Source organism: Dasypus novemcinctus, chromosome 17 (genome assembly GCF_030445035.2).
Source record: "Dasypus novemcinctus isolate mDasNov1 chromosome 17, mDasNov1.1.hap2, whole genome shotgun sequence".
In the NCBI taxonomy this organism is placed as follows: domain Eukaryota; kingdom Metazoa; phylum Chordata; class Mammalia; order Cingulata; family Dasypodidae; genus Dasypus; species Dasypus novemcinctus.
In genome coordinates this window covers 54,265,411-54,291,268 of record NC_080689.1, presented here as the reverse complement: position 1 = coordinate 54,291,268, position 25,858 = coordinate 54,265,411, and the positions used below count along the sequence as shown (strand labels likewise).

At 36.6% G+C, this 25,858-nt stretch overlaps 2 protein-coding genes across 4 annotated transcripts in view; one reads left to right on the top strand and one right to left on the bottom strand.

Moving 5' to 3' along the window:
• Positions 1-18,915, top strand: part of RAB1A (RAB1A, member RAS oncogene family) — a 31,655-nt gene extending 12,740 nt beyond the window's left edge. The window contains exons 2-6 of the mRNA XM_004470967.5: positions 5,341-5,413; positions 10,625-10,720; positions 15,358-15,453; positions 16,682-16,813; positions 17,083-18,915. Of these exons, the coding sequence (XP_004471024.1) occupies positions 5,341-5,413; positions 10,625-10,720; positions 15,358-15,453; positions 16,682-16,813; positions 17,083-17,280 (595 nt within the window). The 3' untranslated portion in view covers positions 17,281-18,915. The remainder of the gene's footprint in view (positions 1-5,340; positions 5,414-10,624; positions 10,721-15,357; positions 15,454-16,681; positions 16,814-17,082) is intronic.
• Positions 18,748-25,858, bottom strand: part of CEP68 (centrosomal protein 68) — a 34,077-nt gene continuing 26,966 nt past the window's right edge. For all 3 annotated transcript variants that reach the window (XM_012530027.4, XM_004470963.4, XM_071208868.1), the window contains 2 exons: positions 23,777-23,950; positions 18,748-22,684 (listed from right to left, as the gene is read on the bottom strand). In XM_012530027.4, the coding sequence (XP_012385481.1) occupies positions 23,781-23,950 (170 nt within the window). In that variant the 3' untranslated portion in view covers positions 18,748-22,684; positions 23,777-23,780. The remainder of the gene's footprint in view (positions 22,685-23,776; positions 23,951-25,858) is intronic.

Here is a 25,858-nt window from a genome sequence, read left to right as displayed (position 1 = left end):
TCATCCCATTGTTATCAGAGTCCATGATATTATTAGTTATATGGCTTAATTACTGATGTTTACCTGGAGCACTTGGTTAACTTGATGTCTACTAGGTTTCTCCACTGTGAAAGTTACTATTTTTCCCTTTCTGTACTCTGTTAGAAGTCAGTTACACTCAAAGGGAGGAAAGGAAGAGTGTCAAAGAATCTGTGGGCATATGTTAAAACCATCTCAGTAATAGATAAATATTTTGGGGGAGATGTTTTTAGATCATGCAAATACCCCTTTTTCCTTAAAGTTTTACCCACTGATGTACATTTATGGGTGGATCTTGCCTGCAGCATTTATTTCTACTGGTAATTTTCTACTTCCCTTGTTCCTTCTACTTTATTTTTGAAATTCTCCTGTAAGAAAGATTTGTCTCTTCTCTCACATTTATTTATTTAATCATTTATATCAGTATGGACTCATGATATTTATTTCAGTTTTGAGGTTATAATCCAATGGATGGTCATTTATTTTGTGGCTTTGGCCACTTAAAGAACTTTCAGGTTGGCCCCTGTATCTTTTTGGCACACCATGTCCATCTGTTCGTTTTGCCCGTAATGTTTACCAAGGATGGTATTAATTGCAATAAATTTCACCTGTAAGTACTTCCAATAGTCATGGTAAAGAGTAAAGTCCTATAAAATTATCTCTAATTTCTGAACAACTTTCCTTGCCCCTCCCCCTGTAGATTTTCTTTGGCTGTATCTCACAGTGAACAAGGCCTCATTAAAAATGCAAAATTAGTACATGCTTTGTAAAAGGCACAATGCTAGATACTGGATAAACAGATAAGTAAGTTTGTTTTACCTTCAGACCCACACAGTTAGGTATGTCAAACATAAGAGTAGGGAAAAATAGACTCCAGACTCTTGAGGGGTAGAAAGTATGATGTCACAGTAAATTAGAAATGTAAAAAACTGGCAAGTTCTGAATTGGTAGCAGTGAATAGGACATACTAGAATAATCTAATTTAGGAGGGTAGTGATTACAATTGTAAATCCCTATAGAATTCTAAACTAGCATAATCCAGTTTTGTTCACTTAGGTAAAAATTATATTGTAGATTGAAAACTTTGTGATCCAAAGAGAGTTACTAATTCTTGGGAATAAAGGATGAATACATCTAAAATCTTATAATTTATTGACATTTTCCAGTGTTTCTCCCTTTACTCATTTTGGCTCTTTGTACCAAAATTCTGCCCTTGTGCTCTTTGATTTTAGGTTTGCATGTATTTTTTTTTAAATAAATTTTTTATTTTTATTCTTAAAGATATTTAGATTACATGAAATATTAACACAGAAATATAAGGGATTCCCATATGCCCCACTCTCCACACCTCCCACTCTTCCCTACATTAACAACTTCTTTCATTAGTGTAGTACATTCATTGTAATTGGTGAACACATTTGGAACATTGCCACTAAGCATGGATTATAGTTTACATTGTAGTTTATACTCTCTCCCACCCAATTCTGTAGGTTATGGCAGGATATATAGTGGTCTGTCATTGCAGTGTCATTCAGGACAATTCCAAGTCCTGAAAATGCCCCCATATTACACCTTTTTCCCTCTCCCTGCTTTCAGCACCTCCATTGGCCACTGTCTCCACATCAATGATATAATTTCTTCTGTTGCTAGAATCACAGTAAGTCTTTAGTAGAATACTAGTAAGTCTATTCTAGTCCATATTTTATTCCCCAATCCTGAGGATTCTGGGATGGCGGTGCCCACTCCACCTCTAATTGAGAGCTGCCCTCAATCCCGTACAGTTGATGGATGGGACTTTCTTGCTTGCAGTTGTAGACTCGCGGTTCCTTGGTGTGGTGGTTGGCCATCCTCACCTCCTTGTTAGTTGTCGTGGGTGAGTCCAATGAACTGGAGAGTAGGTGTTGCAACTCTGCTGAGGCTCAGGGCCCAGCTGGCACATGGACAGCCCAGAGATTCAAGTCTCTTGAATGTACACCTACCAACTTCAGCACCAACTATAGGTTCAAATAGAAGGGACAGAAGAGGCATGTGTAGAGAAGTCACAACTGAGTCAGGTTTGTCATACTTGGAAGCACAAACTCCAAAGTATGGCCCACTAGTAAGGTATCAAACTCTGGAGCTATCTGCCATGACCAAAGGACCTGGGTGTCTCAGGAACCTCACTCTTTTTTTTTTTTTTTTAATTCATTGATGTATTCCATTTTAATTCAAGTTTAATTTATAAGGTGCAAAAGTTTAAGTAGAGCATAACATGAGTAACATGCGTACACTGACCGTGCATATACTTTTTTTTTTTAAGATACATAGATCATACAAAATGTTACATTAAAAAATACAGAAGCTTTCCATATTCTCCACTTCACACCCTCCCCACCCCCCCACTTTTCCCACATCAACTCCTCCTTTCATTAGTGTTATACATTCATTGCATTTGTTGAATACATTTTGGCCCACTGCTACAGAGCATGGATTATAGTTTACATTGTAGTTTATAGTCTCTCTCAGTGCATTCAGTGGGTTATGGCAGGATATATAATGTTCTGGATCTGTCCCTGCAGTATCATTCAGGACATCTCCAAGTCCCGAAAATGCCCCCATATTCCACCCGTTTTTCCCTCTCCCTGCCTTCAGCAACTCTAGTGGCCACTGTCTCCACATCAGGGATATAATTTCTTCCACTACTAGAGTCACAATAATTATATAGTAGAATACCAGTAAGTCCACTCTAGTCCATTTTTTATTCTCCAATCATGAGGACTTTGGGATGGTGATGCTCACTTCACTTCTTAAGGGGGCTTTGATCCCATATGGCTGACGGATGGGACTCTCCTGCTTGCAATTGTTGACTCTCTCAGTTCCTTGGTGTGGTGGTTGTCCATCCTCACCTCTTTGTTAGCTGAACTGGGTAAGTCCAGTGAAGTGGAGACTAGGTGTTACAGCTTCACTGAGGCTCAGGGCCCATCTTGCACATGGATAGCCCAGAGATTGAAGTCTCCTGAGGAGCACCACTCTTTGGGGGTAGTATCTATTTTGGCATTCTGTGAGATCCTGCTGAGACAGACATAAGCATTACCTCTGGGATGACCTCCTGACTCACTTTGAAATCTCTTAGCCATATAATCTCATTTGTCTTTACCTTTTTTTTCCCCCTTTTATTCAAGGTCTTTTTCCGGTCGCATTGCTAGTTGGTACTTTGTAGTAATCCCTTGGTGCCAGGGAAAGATTCTTGGGCGTCATGTCCCACGCTGTGGGGAAGGTAATGCATTTATTTGCTGAGTTTGGCTTAGAGAGCATAGTTTCCATACTTTACTGTGTTCTGTTTTGTAAATTGTAGTTGTAGAAAAATCTTTAATCTCAAATCCATGAGTTTTCTTGAACATTTAGTATATTAACAGTTTAGAAATATGCTACTGTGGTAGTAGGTAATTTAAAATGTCCCAAAGCAAGTATTATTTTATTTATCACACCACATAGGTTTTGCTTTTGTTTGCCATTCTTCTTGTCACATATTGTCTTGTTAGTAAAGCTGATGGCAGATCAGGGAGATGAGTAGTCTTTTGCAAAGACTGCCATATGCAGTGCCCAACTTTTTGTATTATAATGGCTTTGAGCCTTAAATTATCAGAAATTTTAAAGTAACATTGCTGTACATATAACTGTTAAAAGAATATATGGTAGTTGAAAAAGATGTTTTTTGGTTTTTGATTGACTCTTAATTTCTTGTAACTATATCTGTAACACAGTTGAGAAGTACTCTTAATTTCTTTTCAGCCTTATGTTGCTCTGTAATAAAGTAAGGAAGTTGATCTTTTAGGTAATGATCCCTCAGGCAACATCTGTGACTCAGTGTAGCCCCCTTTATTGTAACAGGATCCAGGAGAGTCTGTTTAGTGGATGTGTATTATTTACTGGCATTGTGGTAAATGGAGGCAATTCACTGTGCTGGAACTTCTGTTTAAAAACCAAGTGATTATATTTGTAACAATGCTGTGATTATTTTTACTAACTGAAATGTAAATTTTTAGCACATACTCATTGCCATGCTCATTGTTGAACAGTCTCTTAAGAATTTGGTCCGATTAAGGAGGAAACTATCAATAAATGCTAAAGTTAGTCAGTGAAGTGTTTCTGCCTAATATAAAGTTTTTGGTAGGAGGTATTAATAATCCTTTACTGATTTACTTGTTTAAAAGCTTCTTATTATCTTTTGTGACCTTTATTTTTTACTGCTGTTTAGGATACTTGAATTTATTTTTCATTCTTTTCCTCAGGTATAATTAGGGACAGTTAAATACACTACACTATATGGTGACTTGTTAAAACCGAAGAGATATGTTCAAAGTAATATAATAGTAACAATTGATGAATATTCACAAAGGTTATCACTTTAAAGTTTTACATCTTGCTTACATATAGAGAATTGTAATCTAAAGTTAAATTGCCAGTAACATTTGGGTTTTACTTTAAATCGGTAGCATTATTTGGGACTAAATCACAAGGAACAAAATTGAAAATCCTGTATATCTCCTAAAGTAAATCTATATTTTCTGATTTTATATCCATTTAAAATTGTTTAAAAATACATAGCACTTGTCAAGAGTTGGGAATGGCTGACATATAAAGGATTCCTTTGGAGACAGTCTATTGTCTTCAGGTCCATGAAGGGAATCCCTGGGGATGGTTTTTGAGTTAGTCCTGGTAATGGTAGATGTGCATAAACACAGCCCAGTTTCCAGTGTTCTCTGATGAGTGCTTTAATACAAGCTTAGAATTTTGCTAAAACACTTGCATAAATTGCCTTTGATTTTATCAGATTTTTAGTTTAAAATATTTATTATACAGACTTTCAAAAGTTAAATTATTATTATTTTTTCAGGCGAAAATTCTGGGTGGATGCTTGGCATGTTGCTATGAAATAATGATTTGATCTTGGATATTGAAGAAGTTTTATAGGCAGGGATAATGAAAGTTAACTTACTGTATTAATATACTGCAGAGAAGTGGGTTTTACTTAGCATGTGTCTTGGTCTTTCCAAGAATGCATATCAGTTATGTTTCCTTTAATTTTTTCCTTGGAAATAGAAGTTCTCAGAGATCATAGATGGTATTGCTTATCTTTCTCTTGTGTAATTCTGTCATTGTCAAAGATCCATCAAAAGGGTTTCTGCTCTTGGTTGCAGTTTTGACTTCTGTTAAACCATGCATGTATTTTTCATAAGCTGTAGCCTTCCACAGGTGAGCTGTTAGTCCTGGGTATATTTTTTGTAGAACTTACAAAGAAGTATACTTTTCATTAATGTAATTTTTTTTTTCTTTTTGCAGTGATTATTTATTCAAGTTACTTCTGATTGGCGACTCTGGCGTTGGAAAGTCTTGCCTCCTTCTTAGGTTTGCAGTAAGTTGAAATTGAAATGCCTTTAAAGAAATTCATGACGTATATGTTTTCTAGGTATTTAAAAGATTAAACAGTTTTAGGGTAAATGTAACGCTTTTAAAATATATATATTTTTAAAGATTATTTTATTTACGCCTCCCCCACACCCCCCGTTGTCTGCTCTCTGTGTCCATTCGCTGTGTGTTCTTCTGTGTCTGCTTGCCTTCTTGTCAGGCAGCACTGCAAGTCTGTGTCTGTCTCTGTTGCATCACCTTGCTGCGTCAGCTCTCCGTGTGTGCAGTGCCACTCCTGGGTGGGCTGTGCTTTTTGCATGGGGTGGCTCCCCTTGCAGAGCTCATTCCTTGCGTGTGGGGCACCCCTGCATGGCACAGCACTCCTTTGTGTGTGGCAGCACTGCACATGGGCCAGCTCACCACACGGGCCAGAAGGCCCTGGGTATCGAATCCTGGACTTCCTGTATCATAAGTAGGCACTCTGTTAGTTGAGCCACATCAGCTTTTCAAGTATACATCCATAATTATGTCTTGGAACTCTTAAATAGAAGAAATGTGGCTATTAAAATAAATCAAGCTTTTCAATATTCAGAAATTCAGTAAAGTATGGTTATAAAGTCAAAGTACCTAATACTTTTGGTAGAGGTTAGAGTAGTTCATTCCCACATAGGTAGCGAGGTAAAGGGAAGCTCAAGGAGTGCTAAGCCCCCAGTTATACTAATAGCCATTTTATTCTTCAGTACTCTGCACTCACAGGGGGGTGGGGGGCAGAGGGGGGCACGTGACGGGGACAGCACATTATCACTTAAGAATGTCCTGGCTGAAACAGTTAAAATTGGTAATTTTATTAAATTTTGATCCCCAAATATTCTCTTTCAGTATTCTATGTGAGGAAAGAGGAAGCACACTTGGAAAGTGCTTTATCACTTTTACTGCATACAAGGAAAAGAAAAGCATTTGTGCAGTTTTAGTTATGAGCTAAACTAGCAGCTTTTTTCATGGAACACTGTTTTTTTTTTTTTTACTTGAAGGAACAGCTGACAGGACAAGCTATAGTTATGCAGAATTGGTTATTTGGCACATATTTTCTCAGATGAACCAAGTGAGACTGTCACTTCAAGTAAAACAGCTTGATAGCATTTGTTGACTGTAATTAGATGATTTTCAAGTAAAAATTGGAATTTTAGAAATTTTAGAAAACTTGTAATTTACCACCTGAGCTTGACAATTTGTCAAATACTTATGTGACTTTTCTGATGAGTGAGTGGTGATATTTATGAATACAATTTTTAAAATATATTGAAATGTCAACTTTTGGAAGGTTTGCCTTCTGTTCAGAAGGCAAGATTTTAATATAAATATTTAATATAAAAGGATTTTCTTAAACCATTTTGAAGACTTCAGGAGAAAAATATGTATAAAAATAGTAATTTTAGCTGATATATCAAAGATCTTTAACAAGTTTTTACTAAGATATGGATAATTTGCAAATGTCAGCATCATGAAGTCTTTATTCTGAGGTCATGCATAGATTATGAAGTTCTGCTACTTTGCTAGCATTGATTTGGGGTTAGAGAAATCGTATTCCAAAGGTATCAGTAATTTTAATTGTCAACTTATTGTTGAAATCAGTCTCCTCCCAAATAGTGATTAGATTATATGAGACATAGTAATGTATGAATGAAATGGTATTTACATGAACCCCAGCTCATTGTTTTTAGGACTTTGGTGAGTGGTATGGAAAGTGGTTCAGCAATTTTTTGTGAAGTTGATATTTGGTCATTTGTAGATTTCTAGGTTTTGAAATCCTACAGAATAGTCAGATAAATAGGCACATAAAACTTTTTAGTGCCTTCATGACAATATGGAGTTTAATTTTATTATTATTTGATTATGAACTCTAACAAAGAATATATTTGTTAACCTTGGTGATGGCTTTTTTGCCCAGTCATCTACATGTGTGGTATTAGCTAAAGTAGTGAATTGTTTACTTTTCAAGTTAGTCCAAGTAAAGTTTGAGGTATAGTAATTAGAACAAACAAGTTATGGAAGTCTTTATTATTATTATTATTTCATTTAGATTTGAGTAGATGTTGGCAGAAAAAATTAAGTTAGATATCACAGATATTCAGTAAACATTTGAGGAGTAAGTAAGCGCTTTTTGCATGACCATATACGAAAATGAATTGCATTATAATTAAAAATGAAACTATAGAAGTACTAGATTAACATGATTCATTAATTTTGGTATATGAGAGTACCTTCTAAAATAAAGCCAAGACAGACTGTTAAATTTGATTACATTAAAATTAATTTTTCAAAACATAAAAATGTTATGAACAAATGGCATTAGCAAAATATATATATATGAGAAAATAAATCCTTAGTATGTAAAGTACACTTACACATCAGTTAGGAAGTAAAGTTCTAATGGAAATATGGGCAACAACATAAACAGATGGTTCACGAAAGAAAAACAAATTGCCAGTAAACATGAAAGAATGAAGATTATGTATCACTCATCAGTTGGCAGAGGTTAAAATTAAGAAATCCTAGTATTAGCTATTCTAGGTAGATGGGAAGTGTGACATCTCTTGATGATTGTGGCTATAGCCTGAGGTGTTTGTGCTTCAGAAAAAAAAAACTCTGGAATTCCCATTGTTCTAAGTCAGAGGTTTTCAGTACTGGCTACTCAGTAGAATTACCTGGGAATCTTAGGGAAAAAAAATACTGATGCCTGGGCCTCCAGAATAGAGACAAGTGTGGCGGCAGCTGTAACGAAAGTATAATAAGCTATGAGAACACAGAGGAAAGAATCTATTAACTATTATCCAAGGAGTTGAAGTTGTTAGAAAAAGCAATGTTGCCTGATCTCAAAATTGAATGAATAAAAAAATACCATGCTGAACCTGGGGAAGGGAGAACAAAATGTGCAGGAAGAGGAACTGAGGGGAGTGGATGTGGCTCCAATGATTGAATTCCTGCCTCCCACACGGGAGGTCCCCTGTTTAGTTCCTGGTGTCTCCTGAAAAAACAAAAACAAATAACATGCAAAACAAATGAGAAAACCACCTCGGGGAAGCCAATGTGGCTCAGTGGTTGAGCACCAGCTTCCCATATATGAGGTCCCAGATTCAACCCTTGGCCCCCAGTACCTCAAAAAAAGAGTGGTATTGAGAATTTTCATCATAAGGAATAGCATATGCGGTGACTCAGAGGTGTGGGAGAGTAAGGTTATTTAGGGATTTGTAAGAATTAGTATTTCTAACCAAGTACCCAGTATGTAAAAAGTGATAAGTTTACTGCATCCATTTTGTTCTCTGTCTACATTTTATTGTACCTGATACTAGGAACCCAGTTTTAAAACAAATAACTTAAACAAAACAAACGAATACCTAATAATGGTGAGGAAAAATTTTATCACATTGCATTCAAAGCCTTAAAAGTATATTGTTTTTTTTAAATGTAAGTGCGCAGAGATTTTTACTCCAAAGTACTTAGTGTTCTCTAGGTGGTGAAAGAGCATGTGACTTTTTTCTCTTTCCATGTGCTTTTTTTTTTTCCTCAAGAAGGAACTAGGGATTGAACCTGGGAACTCTAGGTGGGAAGCAGGTGCTCAACCACCCTGGCTCCCTGCCTTTTTAAAAAAAATGGTTCTCAAGATTTGCATTAAGCAAGTAGTTAAAAAAAAAAAAGTAAAATTTGTGTTTGTAAATTACTGGAATTAAGTCATGTAAACATTTAAAATTGAGTCAGTTATGATTTTTACTTAGTTATGTTCCAGCTAAACCACTGAGGAAAATCAGTGTTCCTGATGACACAGAAGAAAATTTCATGTTTTAACTTAAGAAAATTAAACCTTTTGTTCCATACTTCCTTTTCCCTTTCTCCATGGATATTGTTCTTACCAACTCAGTATTTACTCCGTGTTTATTTTTTGTTAGGAAAACAGGGTTTAGGAAATAGGAAAGGAAAGGGCAAAAGTTTTTTCTCAAGTGAAGATGGCATTTAGGCTTCCTTAGCATCTAGTTGTTGTAGAAAGGAGTCTTAGAATACTTGAAATATGGGTTTAGTGGTCATACATTTGGGAAATGCTGTATCTTGTGTTCTTTTGGACATTCATAATATTCTTTTCTTGATACAACCCTGCAGGAATGAAATAATTTTACTTAAATATATTTGACTCAGAGGATGCTTTTGGAAATACTCTTTATTGTTTAACATTTAAGACAATTACTTCTGCTAACTCATGTCAGATTATCTGCCTATCTTACCATTAATTAGTTCTAGGCTTTAGCAGTAGCAAATTACCAATATTATAACATGATGTTGACATTTTACTTCATGTAGTTATCATCCATTTTTGACCCTGTAGATTGCTTTAGAATTCCAGTATAGCTCTTTTCTCTCTAAGAATAGTGACTAGCTTCTACTTCCCTGAAACCTTATCTAAGTATTTATTTTCTGTCTCTTAGGTAATTGGCTTTGATGTATAAATGAAAATTATCAGAAGCATGAACTTAATTTTCTTTAAAATGGAGATAATACCACAGTTTAAAGGAACAGATATTTTTATATGAATATTCTATTAATATTCACTTTAAATTTTCAGCAGTTTCTTTGTAGGATATCTTGAAATACTGATATTTAACTATGACTTTATGTAAATCAAATACCATTATACTATTTTTTCATATAGATAGGTAGATGGAGCAGATATGATTAAAAAGGAAAAATTCAAAGTTCAGACCCTTTTTTCTTTGCTATATAGTGTCCCATAACTTTTACTGGGTTCAAGTCCTACCCTTAACAGAGAGTGGGCACAAGTGACTGCAGTTTCAAGACCTTTTACTACCATTGGATATCTAAAGTGTTGTTGTAACATTGAATTAGTTTCTTTCTACTGAAGTGGCTATAGGCCCAGTGATCAGGGGCTTATTAATGAGTCATCTAAGCTTGTTTTCCTTGAGGTTAACATGTCTACCAACCAAGACACATTTGAAAAAAATAAGTTATTGAAAAAACCTTAACTGAAGAAGAAACTATTGCTTATCTTAAGTTGTGAGTGCTTTGTAATCAAGAAAACAGTGAATACTGGAATAAGATGGAATGGCTGTAGTCAGAATCTTGTGCTTTGAGTTTATAAACTTTATAGATATAAATAGTTTTTATTTACTCTATTAACGTGAATTTTAATCATTAATGTTCTTCCTTTCAGGATGATACTTACACAGAAAGCTATATCAGCACAATTGGTGTGGATTTCAAAATAAGAACTATAGAGTTAGATGGGAAAACAATCAAACTTCAAATAGTAAGTGATTTTTGGACTAGAAATTCTGTTGGAAATCAAACTCTGAATGTAGTATTTTTAATATGTTAAAATTGAATATATAGTATCTAATCATGCATTTCTAATAAAAGTGGTCAAGTAAATTGATTAAAAAATTTTCTCTAAGATTACTTTCCTCATTTAAGTACAAAGCAAAGAAATAGATATAGCTTTAAGTCAGAATTGGTCCTACATAGGAATTTTGCTCTGACATTGAAGGTGTTATTGAGCATTTTCTACAAGTCTTTTACTGTGTTCAGTATTGTGGAACATTAAGAGGAGGAGAGGTTCTTCATATGTTAACTTAGTTGAAGAAAAGATATTTACTTAGTTCTGTTGTGTTTTTTAGATAAGAGTATGCACTAGTTTTGTAGAAAGTTTTATTGTTGAAAGGGAACTTAGCTTTTCTGACATGTTCATTTCACTCCAGCAAATGGATGCTGAGAGATTTAAAGACTTACTATAGTTAAATAGTAGAGCTAAGTGACCCAAAGCTCTCTATCTTTAGTATTTTGTGTTCCTATGACATGAACTTCTAATCTACCCTTACATTCCCACTTCCCAGTTAAAAATGGGTCAGTTTCTTATCTTCGTAGTGGGTGTGATGGTACCTGATAAGGAAATTTCGAGAATCAAAGTTAGTATCTTTGTGTATGTGTATGATAATGTATATGAAAGCCCACTGTAAACTACTGGGCAATACACAAATATTACTGATAATATATCATGCCCAGATGAATGGATATTTGATAAAGATTGCTATATTTTAGTTGCTCCCTTTCCTCATATGACTGATGAGGAAAAGAAGGTACATGACAAAGGAACCATGAATTTTGATACAAGTGAACCCTTGATACTCTAAATAAGGGCTTGTTAAGGATACAGTTATTAGAAATAACTTTGAACCAATGAATAGATTACCTTCTTATTAATTTTCCCTATTATATGTAATAAAGTATCAACTCTTATATCTGGCATCATAAAGAATATTTCTAAAAGATGTTCCATCCCCAATACCTCCTTTTTTTTTTTTTTTAAGATTTATTTATTTCTCTCTCCTTCCCCCCCATTGTATGCTCTCTGGGTCCATTCACTGCGTGTTCTTCTGCGTCTGCTTGCATTGTCAGGCGGCACTGGGAAACTCTCTTTTTTTGTTGTGTCATCTTGCCACATTAGCTCTGTGTGTGTGGCGCTACTCCTGGGCAGACTGCGCTTTTTTCACAGGGGTGGCTCTTCTTGCAGGGTGCACTCCTTGCATATGGGGCACCCCTACGCAGGGTCGCCTCTGCGTGGCATGGCACTCCTTGTGCGCAGCAGCACAGCACGTGAGCCAGCTTACCATACAGGTCAGGAGACCCTGGGTATCGAACTGTGGACCCTCTATATGGTAGGCAGACGCTCTGTCAGTTGAGCACGTCAGCTTCCCCCCAATACCTCCTAAAAACAAAACTAACATGAAAAAACTCTCATTGGGGAGCAGGTGTAGCTCAGTGGTTGAGTGCCCGCTTCCCATGTACGAATTCCTAGGGTCAATCCCTGGTATCTCCTTTAAAAAAAGTACTGATTTGAAATGACTTGTTATGTGCAGTGGTTGGCATTCATACAGTTGGGATGTATGTTTGTGAAATACTGATATTTTGTAATATTACATGTTACTTTTCTGTGGGGGATATTACAGTTTACTCTGTTCTGCCTTTAATCTTTAATAGGAATTTCCTTTCCAAACCTGGTGCTGAATAGTTTTGGGAAGCTCACCATTTTTTAAAGCATCTAGTTCCATTTATAAAGAACCTTTAACTTTCAGTTCTTTATATTAATCAGAATCAGTTAATTTTTCTCTTTAATTCTTCAGCAATATGGAGCTGCCTGAAGTAGACTAATTCTTCTGTTGCAGCTTGCCCTTTAGATTAATCCTCTATAGTCAGTCATTCCTTTCTGGGAGCATGTTTTCAGATTCAGAACATTTTGCAAATTTGGTTACTCTTTTGCATTTTTTTTTTTTTTTTAATTAAAACATGGTTCCTAAAATGAATGAGATTACAGGTGTAGATCAACCAGGTGAACATGAGATAAGTCCTCTCTTGATTAGGACTCTGAATTTCTTTTTTACCCTTGGACCTCAAGGCCTCATATCCCTTTCTCAGAGTTTTGCTTTGTTTTTTATCCCCCCCCCCCCCCCCCCCCCGCCTTGTGGCTTTTGCTTGCTGTCTGCTCTCTGTCCATTCACTGTGCGTTCTTCTGTGTCTGTATTTATTTTTTATTTATTCCCCCTCCCCCCTTGTGGCTTGCTTGTTTGCTCTCTCTGTCCATTCTCTGCATGCTCTTCTGTGTTTTTGCTTGTCTCCCTTTTTGTTGCATCACCTTGCTGAGTCGGCTGTCTGTGGTGCTGGCAGGTGGGGCAGCACTCTGCAGCGCAGCGTTTGGGCAAGTCTGCCTTCACAAGGAGGCCCCAGGATGCAAACCCAGGGCCTCCCTTATGGTAGACGGGAACCCAACTGATTGAGCCACAGCCACTTCCCACTTTCTCAGAGTTTTGATTTTGTTGATCTTTGTTTTTAATTATCCTTTCCTTTCAGCTTTGCCTGTTGGATAAGTTTGACCTCTCTGGGTCTTTGTATCAGTTAGTGATTACAAAACTTTCAGTAAGATAGGATAGGTATGGAATCCAGTCACATACCATGGAAGACCTTTTTCTGTGATTGTTAGTTCATTCGTAAAGCATTATAGAAATACCTCCATTTCATCAGACACTTGAAGAGAGTCAAGGTTATAGTGATGAATATAACACAGCCCTCTAAGAGATGCCATTTCAGTGTAGGGACAAACATGGAATAATCAGATATCCTATCATTATGATGGGTATTAAGAATTATACTCAGGGAGATCTAATTATAGTAGGTACAGTTATTACTGTTTGAAATGTAGAGTCAGGAAAGTTTTCAGAGTGGCAAACAGACATCAGAAGTTTTATTTGGTTGCCATTGTTTGGTTAGCTGAAATTCCTTGTTAACTTTTATTTAAAAAAAATAAAAACATTTCTTCCCTTTCTTTTGCTATCCTTGTGAAAAAAGGTTGGTGAGTAGGGGAGGGATATTTTATTGAGCAGTATCTACAGTCCGATCCATTTTACATACATTAATTCATTTTAAGTCTTTTTAGCAATTATATGAGGCAGGTGGTATCTAGGACTTACTGATGAAGAAACTGTTAGGTAATGCTTAACCAGGTTCTGAAATCAAGCCTGCTTGACCCCAAAGCTCACTTCTCCAAGGTAATATCCTGAAAGGTTTAGAGGTTCCTTACTAGTAGATCTAAGTATTCTTTTGAGCTTTGAGGCTTTTGCACAAAAAGATTTGTGATGACTTGTACCTATCTTTTTTGCTTCATTTTTCTTTTTCCTTGAGTATGTTAAATTACTGATATTATATTTTACTCCTAAATAATTCAGTATGCATTATGTTCTATTATAAAATTACTATTATCACATCTGTCAATACAAATGCCATACTATTATCTAATATCTAATCTATATTCACATTTACCCCAAATTGTAACTAGTTTTTTAGCAGATCTAGGTTGGATGGATCTTAGAAAAGGAAATTCATTCACTCAATGATCCTGGATCATTTTAAAAAACATTTTGCCATATAAGACTTTTGTGGGATTTGATATCAAGTTTACAGTCAACTGCAAAACTTTCCAGCTCTTACTTTACACTTGTATAGGTTTCAGGTCCATTTTTTATGGTAACCATTAAGTAAGCATTCAGTTATTTTCCTGCCTTCTGCCATTTTTTTAGTATCGTGAATGGGCTAAGTAGCTATTATAATTAAACAAATTTTTAAAAAAGCGTTCATTGTCTAGGAACGTTTTAAACAAGATTCTCATTGCCCTTATTAAACTCAGACTTTTAAAAATCTAGTATTTGAGTTTGCCTCTTGGTATTTTTATCATTTTTTAAAACCTAGACCCTAGACTGTAGCAATGTAAGCGTTTGTTTTAGGCATTTGAGCCTAAGTAGTGTGAATTGTGATAAACTTGTTAAAATAAGTTGTATAAAAGTATTTGGAATCCTCTTAAACTTTTTTTCCTTAGGATTACGCTAATGCTAATGCTGAGATGGTTAAAATACTATCTTGACTAATAGCAATTATCTGGATTAGGTCCTTTCAGTGCTTTCCATTATGGTAAAATGTGTTAGCAAGTAATTTTGTTTATGGTTAAGAGTGTACTGTGTTAAAAAGGCTTTAGGCCAGTAGCTTTCCTTATCAGGTCAGCCTGTCTCTACATTCACAGGGAATGCCTACCACTGTGCCAAGGGCTGTGAGGAATATAAAGAGCATGACATTTCTTAGAGCCTATACTGATAACTAGAACAATTTTAAAGTCATTATTATAAGCTAAAATTATAGGTATTATCTTCTTTACTGGATTTCAAATACTAGGCAAGAACTTTAGTCGTATGAACATTGAGAGGGCTAATATTTCCGTATCAAATCCTCATCACTATAACTATATAAGTCAAACTAGTCTCCTGCACTTTCCCAACTCTGTTTTAATGGAATTGTTTAGATTTCTTGATATATATATATCTTTTTTTTTTTTTTTTTTTTTAATAGTGGGACACAGCTGGCCAGGAAAGATTTCGTACAATCACCTCCAGTTATTACAGAGGAGCCCATGGCATCATAGTTGTGTATGATGTGACAGATCAGGTACGTTTCAAGAGGAAATTGTGTTACAGTGACAAACAGAGAGTTATTATTGTATAAGTATCAGATTTTGCAGAAAAATTTGTTCACTCCCAAATATAAATGAATCATATTAAAAAATTTTGTTTTCTAAAGATTCATGTATTCTAATATTGAAGCTGTTAAAATCCCAAGTCAGTTTTTATTTTAAAATCATCCTTATCTAGTGATCTTACTGTTGGGCTTACCTTCTGATTTGTCACTTATCTAACAGAGCTCTAGTTGAAAGCAAATGTCTCATGATACTTTGTGATGAACATATATACACCACCTAGGAAATGACTGATTTCAGGCAAGAATTTGTAGGCTATTGTGAGTTGTTTGGTTTATACTGTGTGGTACTGCTGTTTTTGGTATTGTGTTAACAGGAATTTGCCTAAAAATTACACTTGACAGAATTGCCAAAAGTGCAATTAGGGGAGTCCTGTGGAGCATGTGGTTCAGGAATAGGAATAAAGAATTCCTTTATTGGAATTTAACGAGTAGGATGAGCTAAAAGAGGATTTGAAGAAGAGAATAAATTTATGAAGGTTAGCTGTTGGGAGAAAGGTGCCTGGGGAGATTTAGAGAAGAATGTGGTCCATGGCCACACTGTGCTTTTGTTAGAAAGTTAGCAACTTATAGAATCCATTTCTTTTTCCTTTCAAAGAAAGGAATAAAAAAAAACTGATTTTTTTTAAAGCAAATGTTAAATCTTTTAACTATGAAATCATAGCTAATCAGGAGTTATTAAGCACAGAAATTTAAAATTATTATCATTAGTAAGTACTGGGTGAAACATATCAAGAGAAAAAGGATGCTAATTTTAAAAAAAAAACAAGTCATATTGCCATTAAATTCTTGTAAAAAATCATCCCCTAACCATGACTGGGGGGGAAAAAAAACTAGCATCTTTATTTTGGATCCATTTATTTAATAGCATCTTTGACATCTCTAGCATTACCAGGCACTTAATAAGTTCTCTTACTCATAAACCAAAATTTTACCAGATTTCAAAAATGAAGTTATAAAGGGCATTTCAGTTACACAATCCAAAACAATTGGATTTGCCTCAATCGTAGTTTCATGTTGAGCTATATTTCCCTCTTTTTTCTTATTTGTTAGGTCAGGAAAGATGCTTCTGTGTGTCACTTGCTTCACTCAAGCAGTTGTGTCCAGAACTATATTATCATACTTTAAAATGTCTTTTTAGGAGTCCTTCAATAATGTTAAACAGTGGCTGCAGGAAATAGATCGTTATGCCAGTGAAAACGTCAACAAGTTGTTGGTAGGGAACAAGTGTGATTTGACCACAAAGAAAGTAGTAGACTACACAACAGCAAAGGTATGTTTAAAGTTTGATTTTCAAACCTAATTTGGAAGGTGTTAATTTGAAAGGTGTTGAATTTGAATCATGTATGGGCATGGTGTCATACAACAGCTACAACCATCTTAAATTTTAAAATCTATGCACTAGAATACTGACCAGGAAAATCTGTGTAGTGTCTGTTTGGATCCTGTAAATGTCCTTCCCTTCTCCCCATTTCAGATAGTTAAAAATGCACTAAGTGAAAAAGGATTTTTCAAGTTTATTGTGCCTTATTATTCTCTTAGGAATTTGCTGATTCCCTTGGAATTCCATTTTTGGAAACCAGTGCTAAGAATGCAACGAATGTAGAACAGTCTTTCATGACGATGGCAGCTGAGATTAAAAAGCGAATGGGCCCTGGAGCAACAGCTGGTGGTGCAGAGAAGTCCAATGTTAAAATTCAGAGCACTCCAGTCAAGCAGTCAGGTGGAGGTTGCTGCTAAAATTTGCCTCCATCCTTTTCTCACAGCAATGAATTTGCAATCTGAACCCAAGTGAAAAAAACAAAATTGCCTGAATTGTACTGTATGTAGCTGCACTACAACAGATTCTTACCGTCTCCACAAAGGTCAGAGATTGTAAATGGTCAATACTGACTTTTTTTTTATTCCCTTGACTCAAGACAGCTAACTTCATTTTCAGAACTGTTTTAAACCTTTGTGTGCTGGTTTATAAAATAATGTGTGTAATCCTTGTTGCTTTCCTGATACCAGACTGTTTCCCGTGGTTGGTTAGAATATATTTTGTTTTGATGTTTATATTGGCATGTTTAGATGTCGGGTTTAGTCTTCTGAAGATGAAGTTCAGCCATTTTGTATCAAACAGCACAACCAGTGTCTGTCACTTTCCATGCATAAAGTTTAGTGAGATGTTATATGTAAGATCTGATTTGCTAGTTCTTCCTCGTAGAGTTATAAATGGAAAGAGTACACTATCTGATTAATAGTTTCTTCATACTCTGCATATAATTTGTGGCTGCAGAATATTGTAATTTGTTGCACACTATGTAACAAAACAACTGAAGATATGTTTAATAAATATTGTACTTACTGGAAGTAATATCAAACTGTATGGTGATAAGTATTGTTTTAATTCTTACGGTTAAAGGGAATTATAATTATAGCCTTGCAATTAGACTCAAAACAGCCATTTGTGTATGCAGCCAGGGCACTGTAGACCTATCTCAGAGCAGTATCCTTTAAGCTTCCCAGATAATAGACCCGATAAAGAACCTTAAGCTTCTTAAGTAGAGATTTAACCAACCTTAGGTGGTTCAGGGAGATGAAACTGTATGGAAACAAGTACATTTAGAATGTATGCTATCTAGCCTATCTCTGATCCTTCTCTAAAACCATTCAAAATGAAATGGCTTCATTTGTCAACATTTTGCTAATCTGTTGTAGAGGTGGAAAGCAGCATATACCTGTCCTATCTGGCAGATGATCAGATAACTAACACATATGCTAATATGTTCCTTCTTTGTTCTTGAGTCAGATGTCAACTATATCATCCTCTCCTCAATTGTATAACTTATATTGGAGGAGTTAAAACATTGTAGAAAACAGGAAAATTCACTTTTTGTCCTAATTTTAGAAATTATATTCCTCTAAAAATTAACTGAAACACAATGAATGCTGGATGGGAATGATAAATGAGAGAAATATATTTATTTCAGTGAAATTTTGCAGTTACAAAAATTTTGTCTAATAGGGCCCTGAAGATAATGAGGGTTTGTTTTATCTTCTTTTGCTAAGACTGGCATTTTAAGATATAAAGGTCAAAGATTTTTTTCCCTTGGGATATATATAAGTAGCAGCCAAAACATTCATCACACAGGAGATTAGAATGTGGCTGTTGGCAACACATTTTATGGTGGGGTCATTAATTCAGTGATAAAATTGAAGCTTAAAAACAAGTCAAAAATTATAGGTTTATTTTTCATTGAACAGGCAATTGAAATACATGGTACAAAAATAAGTGGTAAGATTATTGTAAAATGAAATGAACAGAATAAATATCATTTTCATTTCCCATCTATGAGCCTTTCACAATAAAATCATAGTTTACTTTGTATTATAGATGTGCTTGTTGGATCTATTCATCCTCATATGAGGGAACTGACAAATTCCTGAAGGTACCAGTACTTAAATTGGGTAAATGTATTTTGATGCTTCAAAAAATGTTTCTTGCCTTATTACACTATAAAGAGAATAAGAGTTCAGAAATTATTTTCTAAAGAAGCTGAATGACATAAAACAAAGTTAGATGTGATGCCATGCAGTTCAATTTTATATACAGCAGAAACTGTTCAAAGCATTACCTTGTTCTTGGTGCGTTAGCAAGAAACACTACATGAATTAATGGTATAGGCATATTTACATACTTTCATTTTTAAATTCTGGTATTCTTCCCCCCCCCCCCCCCCGTGGCAGTCAAGATTAGAACTTCAGCACAAGATGTTTCAGCATACTTTACTAATTTTTTTTTTAAGATTTATTTATTTATTTCTCTCCCCTCCCCCGCCCACCCTGGTTGTCTGTTCTCTGTGTCTATTTGCTGCATCTTGTTTCTTTGTCCGCTTCTGTTGTCAGTGGCATGGGAATCTGCGTCTCTCTTTGTTGCGTCATCTTGTTGCGTCAGCTCTCCCTGTGGGTGGCGCCATTCTTAGGCAGGCTGCATTTTCTTGCGTGCTGGGCGCCTCTTCTTACGGGGTGCACTCCTTGCGTGTGGGGCTCCCCTACGTGGGGCACACCCCTGCATGGCAGGGCACTCCTTGCGCACATCAGCACTGCGTATGAGCCAGCTCTACACGGGTCAAGGAGGCCCGGGGTTTGAACCGCGGACCTCCCATGTGGTAGACAGACGTCCTAACCACTGGGCCAAGTCCGTTTCCCATACTTTACTATTTGCTTTTATGTATATACCAGTAAATGCACTTTTACAGGGGAAAAAACAAACATTTCAAGCTACTATGGGCTTTAACAATATGCTGATCTAATAACAGAACTATTGATCATTTTAAAAATACAAGTGGCCATGAAAGCTTACATGGTATTATATATAAAAGTGTTTTATATCTGATAGCCTTTCCAGTCTAAGTAGTAATTTCCCATTCCTTATACTGAAATTTCCTTAGACATACATGCTGCCATTCCAGCATATTTTATATTAACTCTTCTTTGTGTTCCCATTTAAGCTTCAAAACAGCCCTATATTGACATCATCTCCCATTTGCAGATGAGCTTGGCGATGGAGCTGCCTCAAGAACCTGGGTCTCCAAATTACCAGTCCAGCTCTTAAAATTGCCACTTCCCTTTGGACTTAAGTACTATTAATGTTAAGGGACTACTAAGAAATTTTACCAACAGGTAAATTGGGGATTTCATAAACTGCATTAAGTAAGCCAGTGTCATCCTGCCAGGCTGGTGTGGCACCAAGTACACTGGCCAGCCAGGCTACATGAAACCAACCCTGCCATGTCTGCTTGTGGGAATGCTGCTGGCAGCACTTTACTAAGCTGGAACAATTTCATCTAATATTTTAAGGGAGTTCTTAAAGTACTGCTTAAGATATAATTAACAGTTGTGCTGTTGATACTCTCCAGTGGTATTCACAGCCAGGTGCAGAGAATTGGTACCTTACAGTCATACCTTATTTCAAAGGAGATAAACAAAAATAACTTAGATAATCTTAGGTAAGGTAGCACTTTCTCAGGAAATAGGAATACCAAAATAAAATATTCTGTGAAAATTCCTATTAGGAAGTTGATTATAATTTGGCCATTTTGTTTCTATAGGTTGTCATCCTGAATTTTTACATAAGACTTCTTTTCATTCCTGTCAAATGCACTAGTAAATTAATGGTTTAACTCCTCAGGGCTATTCTGTGACATACATATTCTCAATGGAAAGGCATGCTGTGTAAAATGTATCAGTTTAATAGACCAGTAGACCTTTTTCTTTTTCGCCAACTGTAAGTTTTGAAGAGTATTTTACATAATACATTGATAATTATTTTCTAGGAAAGTCTGTTTTTTAATCCCCTTATGTTTGAAACCAAGATTATTATGGAAATTACAGAATCATCATACCATTTAATTCTGATAATGCCCTTAAACATGGTAAACCATACCAAAGTAGCAGCAGGCACTTGGAATAGCATTATTTTATATGGCTGCTATCGAATTTATATTTTTTGAGGTACTGGAGCTGGGGATTGAACCCCCAGACCGCATATGTTGGAATCCGATGCTTAACCACTGAGGCACACGGGTTCCTCCTGAGTTGGTTTTTCCATTTGCTTGTTGTGTTTTTGCTTTTAGGAGGCACCATGGACCAAAACCAGGACCTCCCATGTGGGAATCAGCTCAACCTCTTGAGCCACATCTGCTCCCTTACTGAATTTTATACATACATTTCCCCTTCATAGCTAATCTTTAATATTAGAATTTAACAGCTCATTTTTCATAAAGTCTTGAGAAATTTGAAGCAGAAAAATTGTCATATTTGAAAATAGGACTGTAGTTCATCTGGAGGTGACTGTGGATAGTATTGAGATTAGCCTTCAAAGCTATGACCCAAAATTTATTTTAAGGAAGGTAATTTTGAATTAAGAGATTTTGTCCTGAGGGGATATTAGAAGTCTGCTTATGAGAATAATTTCCAAACTCACCTTCTTTGGGCTTAGTATGATTTGCTCATTTCTATTTAAACCCTAAAATCTTCCTTTCTCTAGCATTCTCCTCAACTAATAATTTGGAAGGGGGTTGTAAAAAGATCTTTAATTGCTTAAAATCGTGAAGAACTCTTAAGACGTATCCCACTGTAATACTAAATATGTAAGGAAAACATGTCTCCATCTCCATAGCCCACAGAGAACCACTTTTTAAGTGCTTTTGTTATTGCAGAATCTGTGGTTACCAACAATTGATCATTTTGTTCTAAAAGGGTATAGGAGTGATGCCTGAAATGGTTAATCCCTTTTGTCCCCTCTGTTGAAGTACGTACATGTTGACTTCCAAGCAGCAAAGAATTTCCTTCTTGTCCTTCAATTTTGACAGCCTTAAGTTTCTGAGGAGTTGCCCAGCCTATCCATTCCCTGACCAGCCAAGGTGTGGAGGGATGAGTCATGTCCCAAAGGTTAGTTACCCTTAAGCTTGACAATGAGCTCCACTGCCCCAATGAAGCAAAATGGCAATTCTTTTAAGAGTTAGGAAGATGGAACCCTAGCTGTGAATATTGACAAAGAGTATTATAATAGCCCAAAGTAATTTGTAGAGGTTCTCTTTGTTTTTATCCCTTTTCTTTGCAGACTAAGGGTTTAAGCCTCTTCTAAAATCTTCAAAGATGGATTCACAAAGCTTAAGCTGCTTTTTTTTTTTTTTTAAAGATCCAAGTTCCTGGCTGACCATTCACTGTTTTCAGTCTCTTATGCCCTCGTGTATGCCGAGGTGTATGTAATACCAAGCATCCAGTAACATCTTTCTGATGCTAGCAATTTTTAAATGATCTCAGCAAGTGGAAGAATTAAGGAACTCTGTTCCTTTTAACCAGATAAAAGGGGAGGAAAGACCTTTGCCTTGCTGATTTTTATCAAAAATGTCAAAACTACATGCTCTTTGTAGAAAAGCACCAAACAAAAACCTTAGTTTGGAAGGATTGATTTTAAATAAATATAGTAACTCAATAGCCCTTCCTTACTTACTTTGTGGAAGAGAAAGGCATTTAAAGCTAGTACTTATTTTCCCCCTTGACTTCACTGTTAAATGGTTCTTGCAAGGACTTCCTTAGTTTGTTTTTCCCACCAGCCACATTTTGGCTGACAGATTATATCTCTGCCTGAGGATGCCTGAAAGAGAAAAAGAAGCATTTGTTTGCCGCAAGGGAAAAAACCACAGCAGCATTCATCTATGTTCACTTTAGAACTAAAGTGATTATTACTCAAATTGCTTTGAGTCAAATTTAGGGATTCCTTATTCTTATCATGCCTGGATTTTATCCTTAACCTTCTTTAGTCTACAGTGAATCCTCACCTGAAATATCTTTTATGAGAGAAGTACTACAAACATAAGTTAAGGCAAGTTGGAAGGGAATGGTATGAGAAAATGTGCAGAAAATCTTTGTGGGAAGGGGGTGAGGGCATGGAGAGTTACTATCAGTAATTCTGGTGCTTGCTGTCAGGTTGCTTTGAATTGGGGTAACAATTGGGCACGATATGCACAATGGGGACAGTGTCATAACCCCATACTAGAGAAGCAATGATGTGCAGAAATTAAAAAGTAGCTACAGATAAGTTTTGCTTCTGTTGTCCTTGGGTAGAAGGTATGGTGGTGGTGAAAAGGCTGTTCAAAAAATGGGAGCGCAGGACACCCCAGCCCTTAGGAAGCTGGTGAAACTGAGGAATGGAAAGCACCACGGTGAGCTGAAGGCTTGTCATGTTAGGAAGACCCACAACCTTCTTCCTGGCAATGGTGACAACTCCTTTTGCAATGCAGGCATACTTTTATTGTGCTTTGCAGATATATATATATATATTTTAAATACAAACTGAAGGTTTGTGGCAACCCTACATCATGCATTTTTCCAGCAGCAGTGCATTTCATACTTCCTGTCACATTTCAGTTAAGGTATGTACACTGTTGTTTTAGACATAATGCACACTTAATACACTACAGTAATATAGTAAACATAACTTTTATATGCACTGGAAACCCAAAAACTTAATGTGGCTTGCTTTTTTGTGGTGGTCTGGAACCTAACCCACAAATTGCTTGGGGTATGTTTGAACCTACATGCTGTCGTCTCCTTAAATCTCATCTATTTCAAATAGCTCTTTGCTTACCCAGCTTCTAAGAAACAGCTGACTGTTGAAGGAGTTCTGGACCCTAAACAACTGTGGAACTGGAAGGCAAATATTCCTCTCTAGGGTTGCTCTACTTACCAGATTAAAGCCCTTCACATCGGCGTTCCTTTGCTGTCACTGGCTTATTGTCAGGGAGGAGGGTACAGCCAGCCATCATGTCCAGAGAAGTTAAGATAGAGTCATACAAGTGATCTGCATGGCTCTCCAGCTCACCAGACTGCTTCGCGATCCTCCCAAGGACATCCTTTAAAACTGACACAAGTGTGGTTTAAAGCAATTAGGCAGACAACCCTGCAAAAGTGTTGCACAGTATTTTCAAAAGAATATAAAAGGATGTGTTTCTCTTTTTTGCACAAAATAGGAACATGGCAATTGTATCAAAATGTCTACTTTAAAACACTGATTCTCCAGGAACTTGTGTCACACTGGAGGGTGTATGTTACCTTCTGATTAAGCTGAGAAAAGAATTCACCTGCTCTAAACTATATAATTCAAAGATTACTATACAGATATGGTTCTGTGGTGACTGGAGTTCTCTTAACTTTGAAGATAAGAGTGCACAACCAAGATCCTGTCAGGTTGAAGGCTTAAATGAAACAAAACAGGCCAAAGATTGGGACTCTTGGCCCTGGAAAGGCCCAGTTACCTCCAGTTGGCTAGGGTTTGTACTTTAGTGTGTATGGGTGGTCTGGTCAATATATGAGTTCTTTTTTTGTGGGTTCCAAATAAAGACAAAATTCTCCAAAAGGAGATTGAGACAAGACTGTAGTAAAGTCAAGATTGACTCTTACAGCATCAAATTAAGTGTTCATTTGAGGAAGGGAGGGTGGGCTAGGTTGAAAATGCACCAGCCACAGCAGGCTTATTTTGATCTTTTTAAGAAGTATATTTTGTTAAACACAAAGGCTGCCTTAGCTTCCTGGGCCTTTATCAGCTGTTTTACCACTCTCCCTGGCTTCCTGCCACAGCTGTAACATCTATCAGCAAAGGAAGGAAAAGGGGAAGCTACATATTTGCAGACAATGCTGACTGGATGACCGGAAGGAGAAGTAACACAGGCTGGCTATGCTGAACTCAGCCCCTGGGTAAGCCACATCAGTACATCAGTGCAATGTTTTTGGGGCAAAATGTTGTTCTGACAATTTATGAGAGTTGCAAAACATGCAACAAATCTGGCCTGTGAGGGTGACTAGCCCAGGTTCTTTTCATCCTGTTCACCAGACCTCTGTGCAGTCCACCTGGGCATTATCAGAATTCATGGGGGCCTTGACTATAGAACCTTTATTTTGAGATTAAGCTCCTCTTTTAACTTCCCTTTAAAATGTTTGGTTGGGGCCAAGTAAAAGGGAAGCTGGGAATGGGAATGAAATAATTTTTTCCTAATGAGTTTTTTAATGTTTTAATGGAATACACGCATACAGGAATGTGATTTGGCTTAATGCCAACAGTTCCAAGTCCACTAATACAATAAAATAACGAATTTGGGTATAAGAATACTCAAATTATGTCCTTCAGTAACTAGGTCAAAAAGGAGTGAATCCCTGGAGGATTGTGGGAAGACAGCAAAGTAGTAAGATCCAGGAATAAGTCTCTCCACCAGAACAAATAATAGGCAGGAACTGTCTGAAACAATTATTTAAAAATTCCAGAGTACAGGAGAACAATGCACAGCATCCAAAGAAGAGGAAGAGGAAGAGGCTGGTAACTTACAGTAGAAACTAGTACATTATTGTGGGTGGCAGTTACTGGCACCCAGTCTCTCCTGCCCACCATAGAGTATGGTCCTGGCTAGCTTGCTGGTGACACAAAAATCTACTCCCCAAAGATCAGGGCTGGTCACTAATTATAGCTTTTGATTAGCAACTTGAGATCACTGGGGGCCCAGCTCTGAGGATGACTCTTGTTCCAATCCACCCAGACAAGGGTGGCTGAGGAGACTTTTAAAGATGCTATGCTTGCTCCGATCTGTGGTGAACAGTTTGAAGGGCTGCATTTGCTGGGCAGGTCAAGAAAGCACAGCTTTGGGAAGCCATGGAAGAAGCTCCTGACGCCCTTCCTGATCTCTCCCCAAAGCAGTTTGGAATTGGTTTGTGCCCCTTTGTGGGTCCCTGGCCTTGTTCCGGCTGTTAAAAGACTGACTTAGAGAACTCCGTGTGTGCC